At 42.2% G+C, this 23,556-nt stretch overlaps 1 protein-coding gene across 1 annotated transcript in view; it reads left to right on the top strand.

Annotated features, from left to right (window-relative positions):
- The first annotated feature begins 1,110 nt into the window (after positions 1-1,110).
- Positions 1,111-23,556, top strand: part of mark4a (MAP/microtubule affinity-regulating kinase 4a) — a 29,492-nt gene continuing 7,046 nt past the window's right edge. The window contains exons 1-11 of the mRNA XM_052046317.1: positions 1,111-1,925; positions 5,858-6,055; positions 7,752-7,805; positions 16,772-16,820; positions 16,908-16,973; positions 17,760-17,830; positions 17,933-17,989; positions 18,433-18,669; positions 22,407-22,526; positions 22,608-22,707; positions 22,834-22,943. Coding sequence (XP_051902277.1) covers positions 1,872-1,925; positions 5,858-6,055; positions 7,752-7,805; positions 16,772-16,820; positions 16,908-16,973; positions 17,760-17,830; positions 17,933-17,989; positions 18,433-18,669; positions 22,407-22,526; positions 22,608-22,707; positions 22,834-22,943 — 1,116 coding nt within the window. The 5' untranslated portion in view covers positions 1,111-1,871. The remainder of the gene's footprint in view (positions 1,926-5,857; positions 6,056-7,751; positions 7,806-16,771; positions 16,821-16,907; positions 16,974-17,759; positions 17,831-17,932; positions 17,990-18,432; positions 18,670-22,406; positions 22,527-22,607; positions 22,708-22,833; positions 22,944-23,556) is intronic.

Genomic DNA, 23,556 nt, shown 5'->3' on the forward strand with positions numbered 1-23,556 from the left:
ACAAGAACCCCAAATTCTGTGAGGACTACGGTGCATTTATTAATGACTGAAAAAGGCAAAACGTTGTTGCACAAGAAAAGGTAGTTTATTTTTTTTAATCAATGTCTGATTAAAATAAAACGCATTCCTATCAAAATTGCAACCTGTCATTAGGTGATACTAGATATCATCGAACACTTCAATGTAAGCACTCAAATGTCCGCTGTCTCAAAATAAAGTGTATAGGCGTAGACCTAATGCAAACATACGAATCAATTAAAATGTTGAATTTAATCTGTCAGTTTATGTGCTGTGGCACAGCTCGCAGCCTGGTGATCCAGTGGTTATCACATAGACGTCACAGTGCAGAGGTACCGTGTTCAATTCCAGCTCCGGCCTCCCTGTGTGGAGTTTGCATGTTCTCCCTGAGCCTCGGTGGGTTTTCTCCGGGTACTCCGGTTTCCTCCCACATTCCAAAAACATGCATGGTGGGCTGATTGAACACTCTGAAATTGTTCCCCTGTTGTGAGCGCGGATGTTTGTTCATTTGTGTGTGGCCTGCGATTGGCTGGCAACCAGTTAAGGGTGTCCCCCGCCTACTGCCCGAAGACAGCTGGGATAGGCTCCAGAACCCCCCAACCCCGCCCCCCCCCCCCCGTCCCCCGCGACCCGTGTGAGGGTAAACGGATCGGAAAATGGATGGCACAGCTCGCCCGCGTAAAGGAAAACCAGACAGACAGACAGATCAGACAGGAAGTGTCGAGCTTTGCCTTCCAAATTAAAAGACGGGAACCATTTACAATCATAATCAAATAAACATAGCCAGCAATATCAAATCAAATAACAGTTCATACCTTGTGATTTTTCTGCCTCCAGTTTCAATAACTAGTCCAACCTAAACCAGGTCTATTATAATAGTCTCTTCAGTCGTAATTATTTTTAGACGCTATTAGAGATCAATCAATCTGAACAATTGAGTGGATTTGAATGCTGTAATGAGTACCTCAGAAAGTGGTTAAAATTATTTGCCATTGCCGCTGTTAATTTTCTTTCGTCAATATTTTTTAAACGATGTTTTTTCTTGTTGTTGTTGTTTTTTTTTTAAATATTGCAGTACTATTAATGTTCTGATTTAGGGGGTCTGAGCACCCCTCATGTTCAGTTTCTAGTTTTGCTCCTGCTTCAAAGGGGCATGGACGCAGTGCTGATGATCAAGACCGACGCGCGCAGTTTGATGCTTTTAAGACTTGTTAGTCCTGCCCGTGCTCCTTCTTCTTCGTGGCTTGGTGGTGCAGCGCAACACACCAACCGAGAATACCGATTGCTGACCACTTCGGCCCCCCCCCCCCCCCCTGCTGCACCTTCGGGGGTATCTCGTGAGCTGTCGCTAAGCGTGCGTTTTGCATCCGCGTCGATGGGCTAAAAAAAAAAAAAAGAGCTATTTTATGCGCGCGTTATGATCGACGGAGATGGCACGTATCCAGACTAAACCGTGTTTGTTTTGTGCAGCAATGAGGCAGGGGGTGGATAGTCGCCACAGAGACGTTGGTCTCCGGCCAAACATCTTTGCATTTTAGCACCTATTCCATGCTCCGGATTTGCATTTGCTGCATCGCTGATCGACCGTTTTCTCTCGTCTCCATTTTTTTTTTGCAAAGTGCATGGTGGATGGAAGATGCAGCTGCTTTGAGGACACCCCCCTCCGGATATCAATTGCTGCCATGACAGGCAGAGGACTGCTCTCGACCGCGGCTCGGCCGGTTGGAGAAGAGGCAGATTGATTCGGGACGGTGGGTCGCATCTGCGGATGTTATTCTGCCGGTGGAGCCGACAAGAACCGCTCACTCAAAACGCGTCGCGATTGTCACTCAGGGAAAGGGGAGAAAGAAAACATGTCCTCTCGATCTGCATTACCGTCTGGCAACGACAGGAGTACCGGAGACCATGTAAGTGCAGCTGCAGCCTAAAGCGCTGTTTTGGGGGCATTCGGGAAGATATGTGCGACCTTAAAACTAATATTTTCATCATTTTGGCCTTCGCCGGGTCTGCATTCGCTGCTACGTTAATGGTGCGGGTTGGATGCGTAGCTTGATCAGTTTCTGTTTTTTTAACGTTTGGGATTCGAGGGGTAGTATTGGATTTATATTTGTGTAAGAAAAAAAGAGATAGAGAGAGAGAGAGAGTCTTAAAACGGGCTAACCTTGAGTGCCTGCACATGCATGTATAGCTCAGTGCAGGAAGGCAGTCCTCTGCATGCAATAACCAATATGCGCAGAAAGCCTTCAAAGCAGGTGTCACATCTTATTAGAAGGCTGGACGGAGATTGTGATGTCACAATAACCCTCGCTGCTGCTGCTGCCACCGCTGCTGCTTCCTCTGTGTGCATGCATGCATTCGTTCTCCGGCAATCGGGTGGGTGGGACGGCTGCACAGGCCAAAACAAATGTAGAGTACACCTGCCTGGCTTGTTCGTATGAAGCGACAGGGGATTACTTCATGGAATGATGTGCAGTCGCCGCTTGCGCAGGCTGCTTAGCGCCCAACCCCACCAGCCAGTGGGTGTCAGACAGCGCCATACATCCAGTTCCTGTGCAAAGCAGACAGAGGGCTGACACCGTGTGGCATCTATCTATCTATCTATCCATCTATCTATCTATCTATCTATCTATCTATCTATCTATCTATCTATCTATCTATCTATCTATCTATCTATCTATCTATCTATCTATCTATCTATCTATCTATCTATCTATCTATCTATCTATCTATCTATCTATCTATCTATCTATCTATCTATCTATCTATCTATCTATCTATCTATCTATCTATCTATCTATCTATCTATCTATCTATCTATCTATCTATCTATCTATCTATCTATCTATCTATTCATCCATCCATCCATCCATCGATGCAGTCAGCCAGACAGCCAGCCGTTTGGCATATACATGGATAAAAAGCTACTCGGATGATAGCAATCAGTATGTGCATTTTAAACAATATGTCATCAAACTAATCAAACCAGCTGAAGATAACTCATGTGGTTCCCCAGGGGTCTGTACTTGGTCCTAAATGATTATTACTACTTGTTAATGATATCTGATGATATCTATCTATCTATCTATGACATCACCGATGGATGTTGCGTGATGTTATTTCTCTACACTTATTGCATGACCCCCCCACCCAACCCACTTAATTGTTAGCAGAGCTTTTAGCACAAAAGGGTGGTTAAGCCAGAGAGTGTGTGCATGCAAGATGTATGATTGAAAATGAATTCACATTCAACCGTTCCCATTCGAATCATCTTGGTCTGCTTTCCACAACGAAGTGATTAGGGGAGATGATTGAATTATTGGTGAAGGTGAGGCTTGGGTTGACGTGTGGATTCACGTGCTTGGCCCACTTGCTGTTTAAAAAAAAAAGCCCCCCAGTGCTTTTGCTTGTGTCTTGTCACTGACTATGTTTATTGGGAGAGAGATCCAAAATAGACTCCAGAGATGTGGCGTGAGAGGAGGAATGGCACTACGGAAGGGAGGAACTGTTTGAGAGTTTGTATCAGCCTGTTTTTGTGTATGTGTGTGTGTGTGTGTACACGTGTGTGTAGATGGCAAGCTTGGTGAATGGAAGTGTGATGCCTGAGGGCCCGGAACTGGCTAGGGACTACTGTGTCGGCATCTGCTCCCTTTTTGAGTATAACCTCCTTTTATTTGTTTGTCTTTGTGTACCTCACCCACTTATCACTCTAACATCCTGGTTCCTCCGCCTTCTGCTTTTGGCTCTTGTTTCCCAGTCTACGACTTGCCTTGAGTGAGCGCAAAAGATCGTTGATTTTTCATGTCATTATGTACGCAATTTTTTAAATGGTTTTAAAAAATCTTTGTAACATTACAAATAAATCTAGAGTTAAATTGCTCACAATTCTCAATTAATCAATACATCTTCTATGTCAGACTATAAAGCACCCTCTGAGTTCGAAAGTTTTGTTTCGGTTTTGCGGTAGACAGTTTTGCTGTATGTACTTCAAAAGATGAAAATGGGACAAGAGGACAACAGTGGAACTTTTATGAGTTATTAACATATGTAGTAGGCAACAGCTTTGAAGATTAGCAGTTGGCATTATTTATAAAGAAACATTCCTTTTAAGGCAAGCAGAAAAATTGGAAACAATACGATGCAAACAGATTAAGACTTAATATTAAGTACTATCGTGTACTTTTTGCTTGGAATAACTGCATCATGCTGGATCGCCAAACTTTTGAATTCTTCTTCTGTGATGCTTTTCCGGGCTTTCACCCCCACCACTTCCAGTTGTTTGTTTTTGGGGACGTATTCCCCGCTGTCACATTTGCGGGATTTGTCACATTGCTATGGTGGGAAAAGATGGACACAAGCACAGGGGAGGTAAGGAAGAAGTGCAGAGTAAACTCAGGTCTAACAAAAAGCCAAAGCAAAAAGTACTGGAGCAGCAGGATAAATACTAAATCAATAAATGTCCAAAAAACAAATACTCCTGACTTGACAACAGGCAACATGAGATGTGACAATGACAAACTCAGAATGAAAGAATACAAACAGACTGAGGAGACAATCAGCCACAACTGGACATGACAGGAAGGGCTGAAGTGAGCCGATTTGTAGACATAAGGGGAGCAGGGTTGGTGAGAACGAAGAACACAGAGGAAAATGAAACTCCAAATAAACCCAAAGACACGATCTGTTCCAGAGTAAAACCAACAAGCTGAATAAAAACACATATCATGACAGTGTCACCCCCCTAACGCATGGATATGCACCAAAACAGTTCAAATCAGAGTAGGCGGAAGTGGACCTGGGACAAGGTACAAGAGCCAGAAGACTTGGCTCGTCGAGATCATTCTGGAGGACGACCAGAAAAAGAGGACAAAATGGCTCTTGGGGGCCAGTTTGGCATGCCAGATAAGTGGTCATTAGGGCTGGGCAGGAGGATACCCAGGATGCCAAGCACATGGGGTTAGTCATTGCTTTGAGATGGATCGCCACGACAACGGACCAACAGAGTTGCAGGGGGATGACGTCATATCTTGGCCGACCAGCCAAGACAAATTATGGATCGCAGGGCTTGCGCCGCTAGATATGCCATATCGGTGACAAGTGAATTCCTTGGAGTTCTGGGCTAGCTATTCTCAATGTGGACAGGTGACTGACATAGCCGTCCAGATTGCCCAGGCGTGGATGGACAGGTAATAGAGCGATGTTCAGCAGTTGAGACGGAAGGTGGTCCTTGAGCAAGAACACAGGGTCCTTGAAAAGCTTTTGGGGTAATTACTGGGGCCTCTATCGGCTTGACTGCTACGGGGGCCTCATGCAGCCATTTGCTTGTATGGTGGCTCTGAGCTTCCGATGGATCTGGATCATTTTGATCAGTTTGCCAAAATTGGGGTTATAGGATGCCAAAAACAAGAAGGGTAGAGGCACCAGGGAGGGCGTTTGGAAATTTTACAAATATTTAGGAGTGGCTTGGAAGACAGTGTCCAAGTGCCTTCTTTGTGGACTCCGGCAAATTAGTTTTTCCTTCTGCTACGTCAAGGACTGTGCGCCCTCTCATGCTCCGATTATTGAATGAGAGGAGAAGATTGTATTGGTGATAAATCAAGTTGGCTGTGTTCGCATTCATAGAGCTGCAAGTGGTGTACGTCTGTGAAATTACGAATACCAAGTCAAGCCCGCAGATTTAGAGTGTGTCTCGTGCCAGACTTGCGCTGGTGGCGAAAATCAAGCCCTGGCGATCATTTTCAGTTTTCCGAAGTTGGTGTGTCGAGAGCTCATTGGCCAACCTTCTTCTCTGTGTAAGTAATTTTTTTTCTTTTCTCCTTTTTCTTCTAATATTTTTTTATAGCATGTGTTGCTGGGGGCCAGCCGTTCAGACAAGGCTACGAGTCAATCCAGCCGTTCGCTTGGCGCCCGATGCAGGAACTCTATCGCCTCCTGCTCTGACGAGCAACCCCACATCGGAAACTATCGTTTACTCAAGACCATCGGCAAGGGAAATTTTGCCAAGGTCAAGTTGGCGCGCCACATCCTGACAGGCAGAGAGGTAAGACACCAACTATTGATATACAGTCATATCGAAGGGAGACAGAGTGACTGAAACATTACCAATACGAGGAAACTCCATCCATCCATCCATCCATCCATCCATCCATTTTCCGAACCGCTTGATCCTCACTAGGGTCGCGGGGGGTGCTGGAGCCTATCCCAGCCGTCTTTGGGCAGTAGGCGGGGGACACCCTGAATCAGTTGCCAGCCAATTGCAGGGCACACAGAGACAAACAACCATTCGCACTCACACTCACACCTAGGGACAATTTAGAGCGTCCAATCAGCCTGCCATGCATGTTTTTGGAAAGTGGGAGGAAACCGGAGCACCCGGAGAAAACCCACGCAGGCCCGGGGAGAACATGCAAACTCCACACAGGGAGGCCGGAGCTGGAATCGAACCTCTGCACTGTGAAGCCGACGTGCTAACCACTGGACTGGCCGCCCTACGAGGAAACTCAAATAGTTAATAAGAAGTATTCTGCTCATTTAACAATGGCAGTTTAAGACAACTGTCATTTTTAATTCACTAGACTCTGTATTTTACAGACTATTCACAAAAATATGTCAGGATTAACGTAAATAAATTTTAACCTTTACGGGTGGACTTTATTTGACCTTCTTTCAACTTTTGAATGCTTATTCCTAGCTCTTCAATGTTTTACTACTTTTTGCTATTCTGTAGCAAGGAGCCGAAGAGCAAAATTTAGAAGTTTTGCGATGGGTCAACATAGTCAGGGTTAACCTTGGAGAACCCCCGGGATCAAATTTGGCCCCTATAAATTCTGCTACTCAAATGGTACCCTTAAATCCCAAAGGGTCAAATTTGGCCCAAATCCTAAATTAGGATTAAAGCATTGAATATTTGAATAAATATTTATTTTGGTGTTCAGTGAACATATAGCAGTCATTTAATGTATAATTCATCATTTTCCAAAGAAGAAAAGGGTTCTTGGGTTCTCCAGGGTTTTAAAGTGCATTCTATTTAATCTGAAAGCGGAATAACCCTTAATGTTTTGTGAGTATGAGTATGTACAGTAATACCCGTGTGTCCACTTCATCCTGGGTTTGTGATGATGCTCAACATGATGCTCCACCTGTCTCTCTATAAATTGTCCATCTTAAATATACAGAATGTATACACATTCAATAGAAGTCAATTGGATCTGCTTTAACTTTTCATCAGCCAAGCACAATAAACAATCAGAAAAGATTAATATTTGACAGTATTATGAATAATCTCATTATAAGATTTGATTTGAAAAAAAAGAGAGAAATACTGTGTCATGGTGGTTATTGTATTATTATTGTTGTTATTGTTATTAGTTTTATACCGTTGGTGAAGACAGTTGTCTGCTTCTTCCTGAGTGTTTTTCAATAGTTTTTTTAAACTTGCCTCATTTAAAGATTTGTTGTGTCATTACTTATGTGAGCAATATGAGCCTAAATATGCCCTATATCAATAAACTCTGAGATAACAGTTATGATTTGGCACAATGGAATTAAATCTAATATAAAAAAATAAAAATAAAATATTAAAGTATAAATGCATAATATATGGCAGTCAACGATACTTTTAGCTTATCTAATGTGACATAATTATTCAAATCACTCACCTTGTGATACTTTTTGATTAAATATAATTCTGTTCTGTTCAGATAATTAAAAATCTCTCGCTCTCTCTCTTTTTCCAGGTCGCAATAAAAATTATCGACAAAACTCAGTTGAATCCAACTAGCCTACAAAAGGTAAGTTATTGCGCTTTGTTATACAGTACATAAAGTTAAATATTTGACACGACTCTCTGTATTATGATCCATGCCTCACCACGTGAAACATTGATCACTTTTATAAATAATAAATGAGAGTATCTTGGTAAATGTACGCTATATGTCTTCTGAAGCAGAGTGGTGTGGCTGTTAGTACTTTTGCTAGGTGTGTAGGAACTATAGACTTTCCGTGAGAAGTGTGTATCGGTCCTTTTCATGAATTTTCTCCAGCTCTCACAGGTTACTTTAGTCTATAATCCACCCTCCCTACCTTTTTTTGATTATTTGTTCCTTTAAAATAAATTTATGTTTGAGTCGACTGCGTCTTCGCCTCCCTGCTTGCATACGTTTAGTTCTTCCTTCTTCCCGTCCTGTGACACGATCATCTTTAACCCTTTCAGGGACAGCGGTTACTACAGTGGACAGTTTATTGTGTGATCAGGTTACAGGTTGCATGACAGCGTTTAAAAAAAAAACAACAACTTCAACAATGCTAAGTAACATTTGTCAGGTGTGCTTATAGAGCCAATTGAGAAAAGATCATCTTGTATCCTTTTTGGGTGTTGCTCATCTGGAAAATAGTGGTCACTCAACCTAACCTTGCCCTCATTTTTGGAGTTGCTTCACAATGACATTTAAAACTTTATGTGGAGTCGTCGCAGAGCGGCTTGCAACAAATGGGAGTGCTGAGTTAAAAGAGTCTGTCACTTTAATTGATTTAACCCTAAAATGCCATTCGTATCATATTTGATACATGCAGTTTCATTATGTAACTAATTCTTTATAGTACCGGTACATTCAATCATCTGTATCAAATTTGATACTACAGGTTTAAAATATGATTTTCCCCAAATTTTCACTTTTTGATGTAATCCACATAATGCTTATAAATGTGATACAACAAAATAATATGGCAAAAAAATTCTGGCTATTCCTTAATGGGTCAGGCATTATATGGTTAAATTGTCTTGTATTCCTGAATGTGCAGTTTGGTCAGTCAGGAATCAGAGAAAGGGAGGTGTGGGGAGGCAGGTTCCACCAGGATCTTCATCAATTTGTCCACGCTGTCAAAGTGGACGGAGAGTGGGGATTTATTTCGTCGCATATGGAGATTTGTACTGCAAATTCCAACCTCACAGAACCACTTCGGTAATTGGGGCAGAACAGTGACAGGTTTTAGACACTACCCATTGTCTGGGTTTCATTAAAAACACAGTGTAACATAAATGTAACCCGGCAGTTATTAAACAAGGCACACATTCAACAAATTACTGGTAACATAACATAAACAAACACGTATGACAAGGATTGACTTGGCATTGGCATTCTGGGATTTGCGCGGCTTCACCGTCGTGATTCTTGTGCCAAGATGGAGTGGCCCCCACTGACCGCCTACCACAGACTGCGTAGAAGCAGATCGTCCTTTGGCAGCAAACCCGGCGTGCCCAAGCCATGGGGAGCAGAGCTGGGGCAACATGTTCTTTGGGTTACATCATCAATGTGCTCTGCAATGGACGACATGGACCACAAAAATCATTTTTTATCATACTAGCTTTTTTTTTCTTCGAGGCTATGAATACATGGCTATCATATTATTAGGACCCCACAAATTTGAAAAGTTGCATGCAGCAATGCTTATTTGAAACATCCATCGTTTAGTAGAACCTCAAAGTACCGTATTTTCTGCACTATAGGGCGCTTCGGACTATAAGGAGCATCTTCAATGAATCGCATATTTCAAAACTGTTTTCATATATAGGGCGCCTTGCATTATAAGGCGCATAGAATAGAAGCTACAATAATGGCTGCGGTATGCATCCACTCAATAGAGCTATAATAAGGGGAATACAATACAATACAGCTTTGTTTATATAGAGCAAAGTGATGCAGAGCTGGTCACAACAACGAACATGAAACATACGGTATAAATGCAAATGCTATTACAAAACAATACATGAAAGACAAAAGTTATGAAAACAATTTCTTCAACAAAAAGGCACACAAACCTTGTGGGCTCACATCCACAAGGGGATATCCTTCGAAGTCTTGCTTGTCTCCTTCTTCCTTCGTTTAGTTGACTCTGCTTTCGGTACTATCTTCGTTTCATCATGACCGCACAGAGCTCACAGAGTAGTTGTCTGTTTGAGTGTGCGTTTGCGAATGCACATGTGAATTTGTGTCGCGCAGAACCCTTTTATGTTACAATTGGTTCCTGCTAATAATCACCACTAGATGGCGTAGGAACACTAACAGGGAAACAACTCAATGGGGAATATAAAGATAAAGAGATTGTGTAACACCATACATACTGTAAGGCGTATTGAATTATAGGGCGCACTGTTGGCTTTTGGGGAAATGTAATGCTTTTAGGTGTGCCTTATAGTGCGATACATATCTTAATGCTCACAGTATATTAACTATTTTTTCCCGACAGTTGAAGTGTTTGTATTATGTTCGTTCCATGAAAAAGCATGAGCTTTGTTCTACGTTTGAGTTATCAAACTATCACAATGAACCGGCAGTCACTTTCTGGACTCCCTGTTTCATACAGTCAGTCGGGTTTGGTTGGTGTGGTATTCTCAAGAATCAGTCTTGCATTTCTTTTTGTATTCCATTGACTTACAGTAGAAGGCACAGAGGTCCCAAGGATTCATTAGACACAGCGCTATGTTTTTGTGTGTCTTTGAACTTTTTCATGGGGCCTTTAGAACAAACAGACAAAATTGTATTCATAAAACTGGTTAAATTGTAGGTACAGTATTCCTGAATGTTATTTGAAGCACTGTTCTATTTATTTTTAATTATTTTGCCTTAATACTGTACAATATTCCCTGAAAAATGACTCTGGAGACCACGTGTGTCTAGTTTTATTGGACTTAACTGCAGCATTTGATACAGTGGATCAGAGTATTCTGCTGACTCGTTTGCATCACTTGGTGGGCATTGGCGGCAGTGCTCTTGAGTGGTTTAGGTCCTATTGAGCTGACAGAACCTTTTGTGTCAGCCTTGGCTGCTCTGAGTCATGCACTGCTCCCCTGTCATGTGGTGTTCCACAGGGCTCAATTCTGGGGCCTCTGCTGTTCTCGCTGTCTCTGCTCCCATTGCGTTCCATCTTAAGGAAACATGGTATTCCCTTCCACGGCTATTTAGATGACTGCCAGATCTATGTCCCACTGAGCAAGAAAGACGCCTTCTCATTAAGGTCACTCCTATCCTGTCTGGAAGAAATCAAAACCTGCATGGCATAAAATTTCTTGAAATTCAATGAAAAGAAGACAGAGGTGATATTGTTTGGTCCCAGTGGCCCTTGTACATTCCATCCTGTAGACCTGGGGCCCCTGTCTGCTTATCTTAAGTCAACAGTCTCAAACTTGGGCCTTAAACTGGACAGTGGTTTCAAACTCGATCGGTAAATTGGTGACGTTGTTAAATCCAGCTTCTTTCACCTTAGACAGCTGGCCAAAATAAAACCTCTCCTCTCACATGAACACTTTGAGACAGTAATTCATGCCTTTGTCACATTCCGGCTCGATTACTGCAATGCCCTTTACTTTGGAGTCAGCCAGTCCTCCATTAAGTGCCTTCAGCTGTTCCAGAATGCCGCTGCTCGCCTCTTGACTGGTACTCGTAAGAGAGAGCACATAAGTCCTACTCTGGCATCCCTTCACTGGCTCCCCATTCATTTTAGTGTTATTTTCAAGATCCTCTTATTTGTTTTCAAATCTCTGAATAATCTCGCGCCACCTTACCTCTCTGAGCTCATCCGCCCCTACACACCTGCCCGGCGCCTCAGATCTGTGGACCAGACATTATTAGAAGTACCAAGAACTAAACTGAGGCTCAGAGGGGATCGAGCCTTTTCTGTTGCTGGTCCCTCTCTCTGGAATGACCTCCCACTGAACATTCGGCAAGCCTCCTCGCTGCCCATCTTCAAAACCCTCCTCAAAACTCACTTGTATTCTTTGGCATTCGACTCAGCATGACTTAGATTTTTTCTTGGTTTTACTGTTTGGTGCTTTCTACCGCCTTTATTATCGATTTGTCTTACTGTTTATTGTGCATGTTAAATAGCTCCACGTACAGCAATTTGTATGCAGCGATGGTCGTTTGAAAGTGCTCTATAAATACTGTTGACTTGACTTGAAAAGCAGTTGTCATTCATATTTTGATTGGGATTTTTTTGGGAGGCCACTGGAAAAGGACAATGAAAATAAATAAATTTGAATGAATACAATTTTCATCATGTAAGTAAGGAAAAACACTATCTCAGGATAGATATTCTTTCTCTGGCCATAAATAGCATAATGCTACAGAATGCTTCACCCAATTCATGTCTATGCTTTTTTGTTCTGCTTAAATTTGGTGTTGAGGTTGTACGTTGGTAATATAAATGATAGAAAGCATTCCCTCTGCCAATTTTCCAATTTTCTTACTCTACTTAAAAAATAGCAACTGTGTTAGCAGCGGATATTTATTGTTGATCCCACTTTGAGTAGCGGTACATTAGTTAAAAACCTTTTAACGACCTGAAGTTGTGTAACCCTTACCGAATACACAATGCTAGGGATAACAAAGACAGAAGTAGCAAAGTGTGCTTGAATCTGATTCATAATTATGGATGTTTGGTTTCGTAGTCATTGTGTAGTGACTGGAGTCTTTTAAAATTCTCCCTGTCGTCATTTTTTTCCTGCTGCTCAGCATGTTCATTTTTGAGCCTAAATGGTGGACACTGTGCATGAAGGTCAAAGCCGGCCAGTGCACTTTTTTGTCAGTAGTCAAGGCCAACTGCCGCATTGCACGGGCATAGGCTCAGGATCAAAAAGGGGAATTACAACAAAAACATCCAACCATATTTACAATTTATTGAAGTAGTGTGATAGTGATTTAGCGAGTGGAACGTAAAGCTCGTTGCCAGTGCTCGTTGATCCTGAATGGAGATGTCACTCAATCATTTGGTCAGTCTTGTTGTGCTCACTCTACAGAATCCAAAACTCTCTGGTGGCCGGCCAAAGTCGCCACCCAGAGGCAGTGGCCACGCCCATCTGGCCAGGGGAGCAGTGTTTGTTAATGTGATTAAATGTTAAATGTTGTTGTAAAAGATTATTTTTATTGTATATACAGTATATTAATGACTGGCAGCGGGCGGCTCTGTCTCGCTCGTCACTCGGAAATGAGCATGTGCAGCCAAGTTCCTTGCTGCATTGCGATCAGCTGTCAGCTGATCAGATGAAAATGATGACACAGCCCCACACGGCCCCAGATGGTCTGTTTTAGAAGCATCTCCGAGATTCTTCTGAAAACCGGTTCCATTGTAAACGCTCTACCCCGAAAATGCCTACTGTAAAAGTAAATACTCAGGGCCAAGCAAGGCCGTGTCGGTGTAAAGCTTGGCTCATGGAAAAGTACCATAGGACATTAATAGGAGCAAATCGTGTGTTGATCCTGTTTTTGCTGATACCATTGAGATGAAGTGACAAACTTTAAACATTGATTGGTTGATCGTTCATTAATTTGAGGCATTCGTACCAAAAAGGAAATTGGTAGTGCTATTGATTCTTAGTCTCACACAAGAACCACAGAAGCAGCAGTGAAAGTTAGTATGAGAGTTTGGTGTAGACAGGTAGAACCAAAATCTTTGACTCGCGGCCAAAAATCATTTGTGGTGGTTCACCACAGGTAAATGTTGACGTGGGAAACACTGCAGTGTAATGTTTCATTTTGATAAGCCGACCCATGATGTCATTGATCGATCAAGAAATTAAAGCCACTTCATCCAATCAAAACAAAATAGCAAAATAGCTTGAAAAAGGTCGGCCCGGTGGTCGACTGATTCGCACGTTGGCCTCACACTGCAGAGGTGCAGGGTTCGATTCCAGCTTCATGTGTGGAGTTTGCATCTTTTCCACGTGCCACCGTGGGTTTTATCCGGGTACTCCGGTTTCATTCCACATTTCAAAAACGTGCATGGCAGATTAATGGAACACTCCAAATTGTCCCTAGGTGTGAGTGTGATGTGAGTGTGAGCGTGGATGATTGTTCGCCTATGTGCATCCTGTGAGTGGCTGGAAACCGGTTCAGGGTGTCCCCCAACTACTGCCTGAAGACGGCTGGGATAGGCTCCAGCACGCCCGCAATCCTTGTGAGGACAAGCCGATAACAAAATGGATGGATGGATATATTGAAAAAAATCCATAAATACGTGAGTCCACTGTATAGTCATCAGGAGCTGGAGACACATATACAGTACCGGTACATTCAAAGATGCCTGACAAGAAGGCCATCTGATCACATGCACAGAAATCCAATCATCCAATCATGTCAAAAGCTCTCCTGCCATGTCATGTGTGGCCTAAAGTGACTGAATCAGTCAAGTACGCGTAAAGAGGTCATATTGAGGTGAAGCTTTAAGAGATGAAGCCTTCATATAACCATCCAATGCACCCATATTTGCCCTTAATGCTGCTTCTATGCACATATGGGCCAAAGTATCTCACTCATTGAACCGTAAATCTGTCCATCTTATACTTGGCCCACACAGCGTGCATGAGCTGCATTGCTTCGGGCAAGAAGTAGGGAGAGCACAAATAAATCAATGAAGAAAGAACTTTTTTTTGTTTGTGTATGTGTGACATATTGCTACATAATATTATATCTTTTAGTGTAAACGTGATGATGTGCAGACAGAAATGGCCATTTTTAATAATTTCCATAATACAATAGAATACCGGTAATTGAATAGGTACGAATATTTGGCTTGCTTTTTGAAAATAAAAATGGAACAATTAAATTTTTTCGCAGTCTCCAATGAATCTTTCTCCCAGTCTTTGTACAACAAACGTGCTGACCTTGGGTTGTCGCTAAGGCTTTAGAAATTAAATGTCATTTCCTTTTTGTCTTATCATGTCGCTGCCCTTTTGATCGCTGACATCCCATAATCCTTGTATTTTTCACTAGAGTTCAGATGCTTACATCACAGGAAAAAGAGTCAATGTTTCATTCATGTCTGTCTTCCGACTTTTGTTGCCAGCTGTTGTGAGAGATCACGGTTCCACATTTAGACCGTGAGAGAGGATTTGGACTGAATCATTTTACAATGCGTTATTAGTGGGCTTCTTTACATACCCATAGGTTCGGAAAAAAAAATCTGACAAGCTAACATTAGCACCCTATCAACAGTAATGAATGAAGACGGAAAATCTGTTATGTATTTTGCGAGGGTGGGCAAGAGAGGGAAGTGAAGGCACAGATGGCTGATTCTAGCTCGAACATCATGAGAGGGATTGCTTTGAAATGGCAGCAGTAGAAATGTTACGCTCGCTGTATAATTTTGGAAGGGATTGCAGTGTGAATTTTGAACTACATATCGTATGTGTCCTTCCATGTTAGTTCCATTGTGGATTTACTCCTTCATTTAGGTGATTTGGTGTGCTGGGAATACATGGTGTGGACGCTCACACGGACGCACTACATCTCCCAGGATTCACAATATAAGCACAGCTGGAGAAGCCGAGAAAGATCATGGTCTTAATACCTGGGTTGCTATGGCAACAGTGACGTTGGCCTTTGCAATGAGAGAAAATGGCTGGAGACGGAGGAGGAGGGAAGGGAGGGAGAAACAAGAAGAGATGAGAACTGAGAAAATGAGAGCAGAAAACCAGAGTAACTTTGCATTCATTTAAATCCGGGTGTGTTTCAGGAAACGGACAACTCGTGGATTTTCCTCGAAGCCGACATGTCACCTGCAGTGACAAATTCCTGCGTTTGCAAATTCATCATGTGTGTGTGCTATTTGTTTCTTTTAGGCAATAGAATAGAGTTGTGCGGTGTATGTCCGGCGACAGTACATATGTCTTGTTTGCTTCTTGATCTTGAAAATACTTACATTTGTTCTCAACTGTTGTCAACCTGGGACCAACACTTTACTTTTGTTGCATGGACGCAACCCGCTTTCATAGGCATGAAGGAAAATAAAGGGCAAGCTTGTGTACCAACTAAACCAGTGACTAAAGCGTGAGGCAGCTACACTTCTTGTCACTTACCTAATTATGTTTCATGTGAAAACTTGGTATGTCTCTGTACTATAGTAGAAAAATAAATCCAAATGTATGTTTTTTGGATTTGTTTTGTTTTCGTTTTTTTACTAGATGTACACCCAATGTGGGTCTGCAACCGACTTTTGGATCCCGAACCACCAGTTGAGAATTCTACAGAGGACTGAAATATTGAGTAAAGCTTGCGCATTCTGGGTGCTAAAGCTTGGGTCATATGTCAGAATATCATTAGAACCCCCAATATTAATATGATTTTGAATACAGTCGACCACCACATATTTGTGGTTCAGCTCCCGCGGATTTGCATATTTGCAGATTAGAATTGTTTTTTTTCAATATTTTGTGTTTTGGGTATTGGGTTCATTTTTTTTTTTTACCCATTTCTCATGTAAAATATATATTCAATGTCTGTCAGTGTGTTTGAAGATTTTGAGGGTGTTGATTTTTTATTGTATTTTTTAAATTCATGGGTGTCAATTATATCCCATCAAATAGCAGTCGTTTGACAGTGTTTTTCTTTTTAGTCCTGCTCTGATGTTTTGAGCTCTTTATTTTTTTCTGTATAGATGGAAAATATTTGGGTTTGAAATCGCAGGATGTCATTGGCACACATTGGCAACAAAACACAACTGTCAAGCTCACGTTCATGTACCTTTGCTCACTTGTGACATGCGGATTTAAACAAAATGCTGACATCAAACTTGTGTAATACCTGGAAATCTGATGAGCTTTTGTCTCATATTCATCTTCTGATATCAAACCTGAATGTTTTCAGTGTACCACAAAAAATTATGAAACCAATGAATACATACTAAATAACAGAAATAGCAAAATGCTGGTGAAATTGTAGGTCCATTATTACTGTCGTTATTGAAGCATGTCATTTCTTTTCAGCTCTTTCGGGAGGTGCGAATAATGAAAGGCTTAAATCACCCCAACATAGGTAAGACTCAAGCAAACAGTTCCTATCCACAATATTAAGCTGTATGTATGCATTTGAGTTAAATCTGTTTCTGGTTTGGGGCCACAGTGCAGCTGTTTGAGGTGATTGAGACAGATAAGACCCTTTACCTGATCATGGAGTATGCCAGTGGAGGTGGGTACCTCAGCTATCATGCTGTGTGTCGTTCATTTGAACAAAAGAAAAGTTTTTTTTTCCAAGTACTTGCTTGCTTTTTCCCCTCGGGAAACCATGGCGCCACCAAGAAATTGTAATGAACATTTAGCCACATTTCCACCAAGCCGTTCAAATCAGTTAATGTAGGCGTGGACTGATGCACTACTACTCGATTTGGGTAGCGTTTCCATTACGGGTCTGGAGCTGATGGCAGACAAGTTTAGCAGATAGTTCCGTAAGCTTCAGAAATAGTGTGACATCATAACAAAAGGTCGGTTTGAAACAAACAAGAAAAAAGAGTGGGTCTTGCCATTTACTTCTCACAGCAAATTTTAAACAGCCCCAGTATCGTGATAAGTCTCTTCAACAAACGAAATAAACATCAGCATTGTCTTTTCACAGCAAATGTAGCAAACGCAAAGTGAATTAGACATTGTGCCGTAGTGGGTTTCTCATACTTTTGCAGATCTAAATCAAGTCTCATTTTTGCTTCGGCCTTGATGTGGTCTTGAGTAATGTTGAGAAAACAAGTAAGGAACAATTTATTCCTCCCTCAACGACACCACACTACTGAGAGGAACGAAGAACAAAAGGACTCAAATGGAAAATGCTAATGTGAGGCAGTGGCACATTCCATTCCCATTGTGGGAACTATTCTCCACCACTCGATCAAACTCATGGTACTTCCTGTAGTTGAGTAACTGAACACCCCTGGCCTCCATCTGGATTTTTTTTCGTTGCTGTTTTAACTATTCCCAATTACAGGTGAAGTGTTTGACTACCTCGTGTCTCATGGAAGAATGAAGGAGGTTGAAGCCAGAGCCAAATTTCGACAGGTAGAAACACACGCAGATACGCACACACATTTCTTTATTATTTTATGGAGGACATTTCTTTGAATAATCCTTGTAATTATTTCAAATTGGTTGTGTCCACAGATTGTTTCTGCTGTCCACTATTGCCACACAAAGAATATTGTCCACAGAGATTTGAAGGTAAGAAAGCTTAAGAAGACATTTTGGGCTGCTTTCAGAAATAGGGGATTAAGGCTAGTTCAGACTCGTCTTAATCTTTGCTTGTGAAAAGGGGCCCTATGGCGCCTTAATCATACGGTATGGAGAATTTCGAAGTAGGCGAAGGCTGGCATGCGTTCACTAGATTACGGAGCACTCGGTACACGCATGAGTCACGTGAAGCTATCTGTGTTGTTGGACAACATGCAGTTACTCCCCCACCCCCTTTCCCATCTGTTACATGCATCCTTTTTTTCCTTCCTTTACAATTTATGTTTTGTCTTCCAACTTAATCTCATTCCACTTTCTCCTCCCTCAACCTCTTATTTTCTCCCTGACTGCCCCATCATGTCTGTGCTCTGCTTTCTCGACGCTCCCTTCTCTTCCATACTTTACCATCTCTTCCTCTGCATCAACGTACACAGGCAGAGAATCTCCTGCTGGATGCCGACGCCAATATCAAGATTGCCGATTTTGGTTTCAGCAATGAGTTCACGCTTGGCAACAAGTTGGACACGTTCTGTGGTTCGCCGCCATACGCTGCCCCCGAACTTTTCCAGGGAAAGAAATATGATGGACCTGAAGTGGATGTCTGGAGTCTTGGAGTCATCCTGTACACACTGGTCAGCGGCTCACTGCCTTTTGATGGGCAGAATCTGAAGGCAAGTGGGTTGGAAAGGGCGACTGCGTAATGGGTCTTTGAATTGCGTAGTGACAAAAGTTGAATCGTGGTGACCGAAATCTTCTTGGTTGTGAAAGACATTGCAACCGAAAGGCCTCTTCGGTTCAAAATTTTAGGGGTGGAATCTTCCTTTAGATGTCTCTGATGGGTGTCCCCCACTCTGAGGTGGTCACTTAAAGGGTACATAAGCTGATTCGAGCATTGCTCTGACATGAGCAAGATGTTTTTTTACAAGGAACCATCATATCCAATTTTTTTCTCAAATCAATGTAGTTCCTAATCGTCTTAATAAGTTATCTAACATTCAAAATACACTAATGATGAAGTATTCAAACAGACTTAATATCCACTTGCCACCCACTGGTTGAGTTTTAGGTGGGAGGTTTCTGTCTCTATCTTGCCAAGCTTTCGTTTCCATTTCATTTGGAGTTTTACAACTAGGGCGGAGCTAGGGCATGCCACAAAGCGATTTGCTTCTCCATATTTTACTCCTTGTCGAGTTCTTGGGCTTCCCCCCAGAGCTGAAGGTTTTCAGCACTCCATGCCCAGACTACAAATGAATGTCACTTGAACAAAGCTACCATTGCTAACATAGCCATATCCCCCACCATAAAACAAGCACTTTATGGGTGGAGTGGGGTTGACATTGGCACAAATGTATGTATAGTATGTATCGTATAGGACTGTCAGTCTGTTCAAATTTCTAATCACAAACAAGCATATGATTTCCATAGTTAAATTGTGATTAATTGCAAATCAACTGCACATTTTATGGTCTGACTGTACCGTAAAATGTTCTTTTTCTCATACGTTTGCTAATTAGCATAAACGTGGGCAAATATGTTTACCCCATACCTCAGATCTTTTAATAAATTGATATAATAATTCTAATTTGAGTGGGTTTTGTTTAAAAAGATATACACAATTGAGTTGACATATTGTTCTGGCCCTTAGCAACTGTTTTGAGTTTCTCCAACATGGCAGCTTCAGTTGATTTAGCGCAGTTTTCTAAGGGCAGCCGTTCAGTGCCCCCCTTATTTTGCACCACAGACTGGTTTCACGCAACAAGGTACTATATGTTTATGGTCCGCCAAAGCCGTGGCGCAGAGAGACTGAGCAGCCCTTCGGCAGCGTCCCCACGTTGGGTCAATGCCACCACCTCTCAAGTCAAGAAGCTGTTTATTCGTTCGATATGCAACGCACCACAATGCCAAATTCAAAATAAAATCCTGACAAGTGACTCTACATGGACATCGATGTCTAATCTTTTATTCTGAAGTTAACACATAAACCCAACTCATTATGGCTGCTAACTTGACTTCGACTTTTAGAGGAGCTAACCTCCGCACAGACCATGAGCTGCAATTGCAGACGTATGTGGCTGTGATACGGTTGGAACACAAATGCCCACTGAGGCAAAAGAGAGTACGATTGAAAACATCCTACTGCACAGTAAATCAACATGCCCTGGCTTAACAGTGCCCTTTGAATAATGGTGAGTTTGTTAGGCTGTAGTCCAGTCGGCAAAAAATGTGCTAAAAGCTCCCTACAATGTTTTGCAATGAGTTCTGGTTGCACTAGCAACCAGACACGATGTCTCTTGACTCCTTGACAAGTCAGAGGCATGGTAAATGGGGTCACAACAATTGTAACTCAACTGGAACAAAACGATATTTCCATTGTTTTTCACTGCTATTATTTTCCTGATAAAATCCAAAGAATACTGACAGAATCAAATAATAGCTTTCTTACTAGTAGTCTTGTGGTCCATCTTAGTATGACAGCATCAAATCTTATATAATCCTCAAAGCTGCTTGATACTGGCTCTCATCTCACCAGGCAATGAATCACTTAGCGGGATGAGTATGGGTGGAAGCACTCTTTTCTGCCATCTATTATCGTTACCAGGACAGCAGGCGTGCTGTAGCCTATCCCAATTGACTTCTGATCGGTAGCTCCCTGAGTTGGTGGTTAGCCCATCGCAGGGTACACATCGACACGCAACCATTCACACTCACAATCAGGTCTATGGACAAGACTGTTCACTGAACCTCCTGTGCATGTTTTGGGAATGTGGAAGGAAACCAGTATACCCGGAGAAAACCCGTGTATGCAGGGGAGAAAATGCAAACTCCACACAGGAAGGTTGGAGCCCGGATTTGAACTCCGGACCTCGGCGGATGTGCTAGCCAGTCGGCCAACGATCCGCCCGACCAATTGCAGTAAACCCCCCACCCCCCAAAACAACAATATATAAACCACAACAACAACAAAAACATTAATCACTAATAAACTGTTTGATCTGAAGATTAAAGACCAATGTTGTTGGAATTTGGTGGCCCGATGTTCCAGTGATTAGCGCGTCGACCTCACAGTGCAGAGGTCATCGGTTCGATCCCGGCTCCGACCTTTCTGTGTGGAGTTTGCATGTTCTCCCCGGGCCTGCGTGGGTTTTCTCCGGGTACCCCGGTTTCCTCCCATCTTCCAAAAACATGCATGGCAGGCTGATTGAACACTCTAAATTGACCCGAGGTATGAGTGTGAGTGTGAGCGTCGATCCCAAAGCATGATGTTCCCACCACCAACATACTTCTTGGTCATTATGGAGTTCTTTTATTGCAGTGTTGCGTTCGTGAAAAACTATCCATTCATCCATTATCGACCGCTTATCTGGGGCTGGGTCACGCAGGCAGCAGCTTTAGCAGGGAAGCCCAGACTTCCCTCTAACCCAGCCACTTCTTCCAGCGCTTTCCGGGGGGTCCTGAGGCGTTCCCAGGCCAGCTGGGTGAAAACCTAGTGAAAAACGAACCTTTTGTAATTATTGCCCAAAAAGTTTAAAACCCTTTCACGCTCCGTGTAATCTGATAACATGATAAGCTGTCCACTGTAGGAACCACTGTCCCTCGGCTGGTTTTACTGGCTCATACCACATTTTCATTCACACGTGTTTGGGAGATTATGGTCACCTTGCTTGATGATGATTTATCTTGGTCTCATTGTTTATTTTTATTATTATTATTATTTTATAACAAACAGGGTATTTAAACAGGGGTGCGTGTACTTTAAATCCACTGTACGTGAAGTGACGTTGATATTGTGTGCAGTTTGATGAGACTTGCATCAGGATCATGATTGCCTTCTGAATAGTCATATTTTTATTCTGATTCTCAGCAAATTTTAACGCCGTACCATTTGGCACATGTATAATTAACACCGAACACACTGAAAAAAAATTAAGTGTTGAATTTAATAAATTTTATTTCAGCAGATCTTTACACCGAATAAAAACACCTGGATCCCGACACATTTTTTTCAGTAAATGTATAGTCAATTTAATAAATGGAATCTGGATCAGATAATTTTCTTTACTGCAACCACTTGTCAAAATACATTTTTTCAGTGCACGCGGTGCCTCTTGCTGTCAACTGAAAATGACATCACACACACTCGGGTCTCAGGTAACAACCAATCACAACTGATGTGACTTTGTTGCACATGAAAAATAACCAAGTTATCCAATTCATCACAGACATAATATTAATTGCTACTCTTGAAAATTGCAAAATAAGTTTTGTGTCCTTTAAATATTTAAATGGATATGAGTAATGTAAATGGGCCGTGACCAATGTTAGACTTTCTTCTTGTTTGTTGAAAATAACCTTGTGGCCCCGGCCGCCTCAAAATGTTAAGCATCTGTAATCCTGTACCCATCGACAGGAGCTGAGGGAGCGTGTGCTAAGGGGAAAGTACCGCGTTCCCTTTTACATGTCCACCGACTGTGAAGGGATCCTTCGTCGATTCCTGGTGCTCAATCCCACCAAACGCTGCACCCTAGACGTGAGGAGCACCAAACAATAAAAACGAGTTGAGTTCATGTCTGATTCAAAGAAAGAAAACTCACGTTTTATGTCTCTACAGCAAGTCATGAAGGACAAGTGGATAAATTCAGGGTACGACGGTGAAGACCTAAAGCCCCATATAGAACCCGTTGAAGACTACAGCGATCCGGCCCGCATTGGTGAGTCGACTGCGGCCGCACAATAATATACTTTTCATCTCTATTGGTTGTATGCTGACCGAACATGCTCAATATTGTCAGGGCGCGAAATGATTGACGTCACCGTTTACTGTTTGTGTGATTCAGAGGTAATGGTCGGCATGGGCTTCACCCCCGATGAAATCAAGGATTCTCTGCTCAATCAGAAATACAATGAGGTCACCGCTACCTACTTACTGCTGGGCCGCAAAGGCGATGTGAGTTATATTATACATCGACTTGTATTTATCATCTATGTATGAAGGAATGTGATGTGGTTTCTTTTACGGCATCTTTTACATCCCTGCTGCCCTTGGTACTTGTCAAGTGAGATTGTCACGATTCATCGTTATTAAGTCTTTTAGCTCCTCTTATTAAATGCTGTCTTTCAAAGGGTGGATCAACTTTAAGGCTAATCGCTCTTGCCAAGTTACCTCAACGGTTCGGAAGTTGTCTATTTTGTTATTTGTATTTAAATATGAAAATTTTTGTTAAAAATCTTTATTTTTATTAACCAAGAAAATATCTCAAATCCTTGCAGTGGATTGGTACCGCATCAGTCACTCAGCGCCAATTACTGGACTGTTGTTGTTCCTGATAGGATCACATTGGAGCAGTCCCAGTTTCATATTGTGGAGAAGTGCTTTGAGTGATTCTCGTATCAATCATGCTCTTGTCAGGTTATGAAGAGATCACAGTTGAAGTAAAGAGACCTCTGAACCTCAGAATAGGTTGTGAGGGTGCTTGTCTGATGTGCATTGGGGGAGGTTGATCCAAAATTTAGGACCATGAAAGGAAAGGCCATCTCCTCTCAAAGCTGCCATTTAGACT

Source organism: Hippocampus zosterae, chromosome 16, assembly GCF_025434085.1.
Source record: "Hippocampus zosterae strain Florida chromosome 16, ASM2543408v3, whole genome shotgun sequence".
Classification (NCBI taxonomy): Eukaryota; Metazoa; Chordata; class Actinopteri; order Syngnathiformes; family Syngnathidae; genus Hippocampus; species Hippocampus zosterae.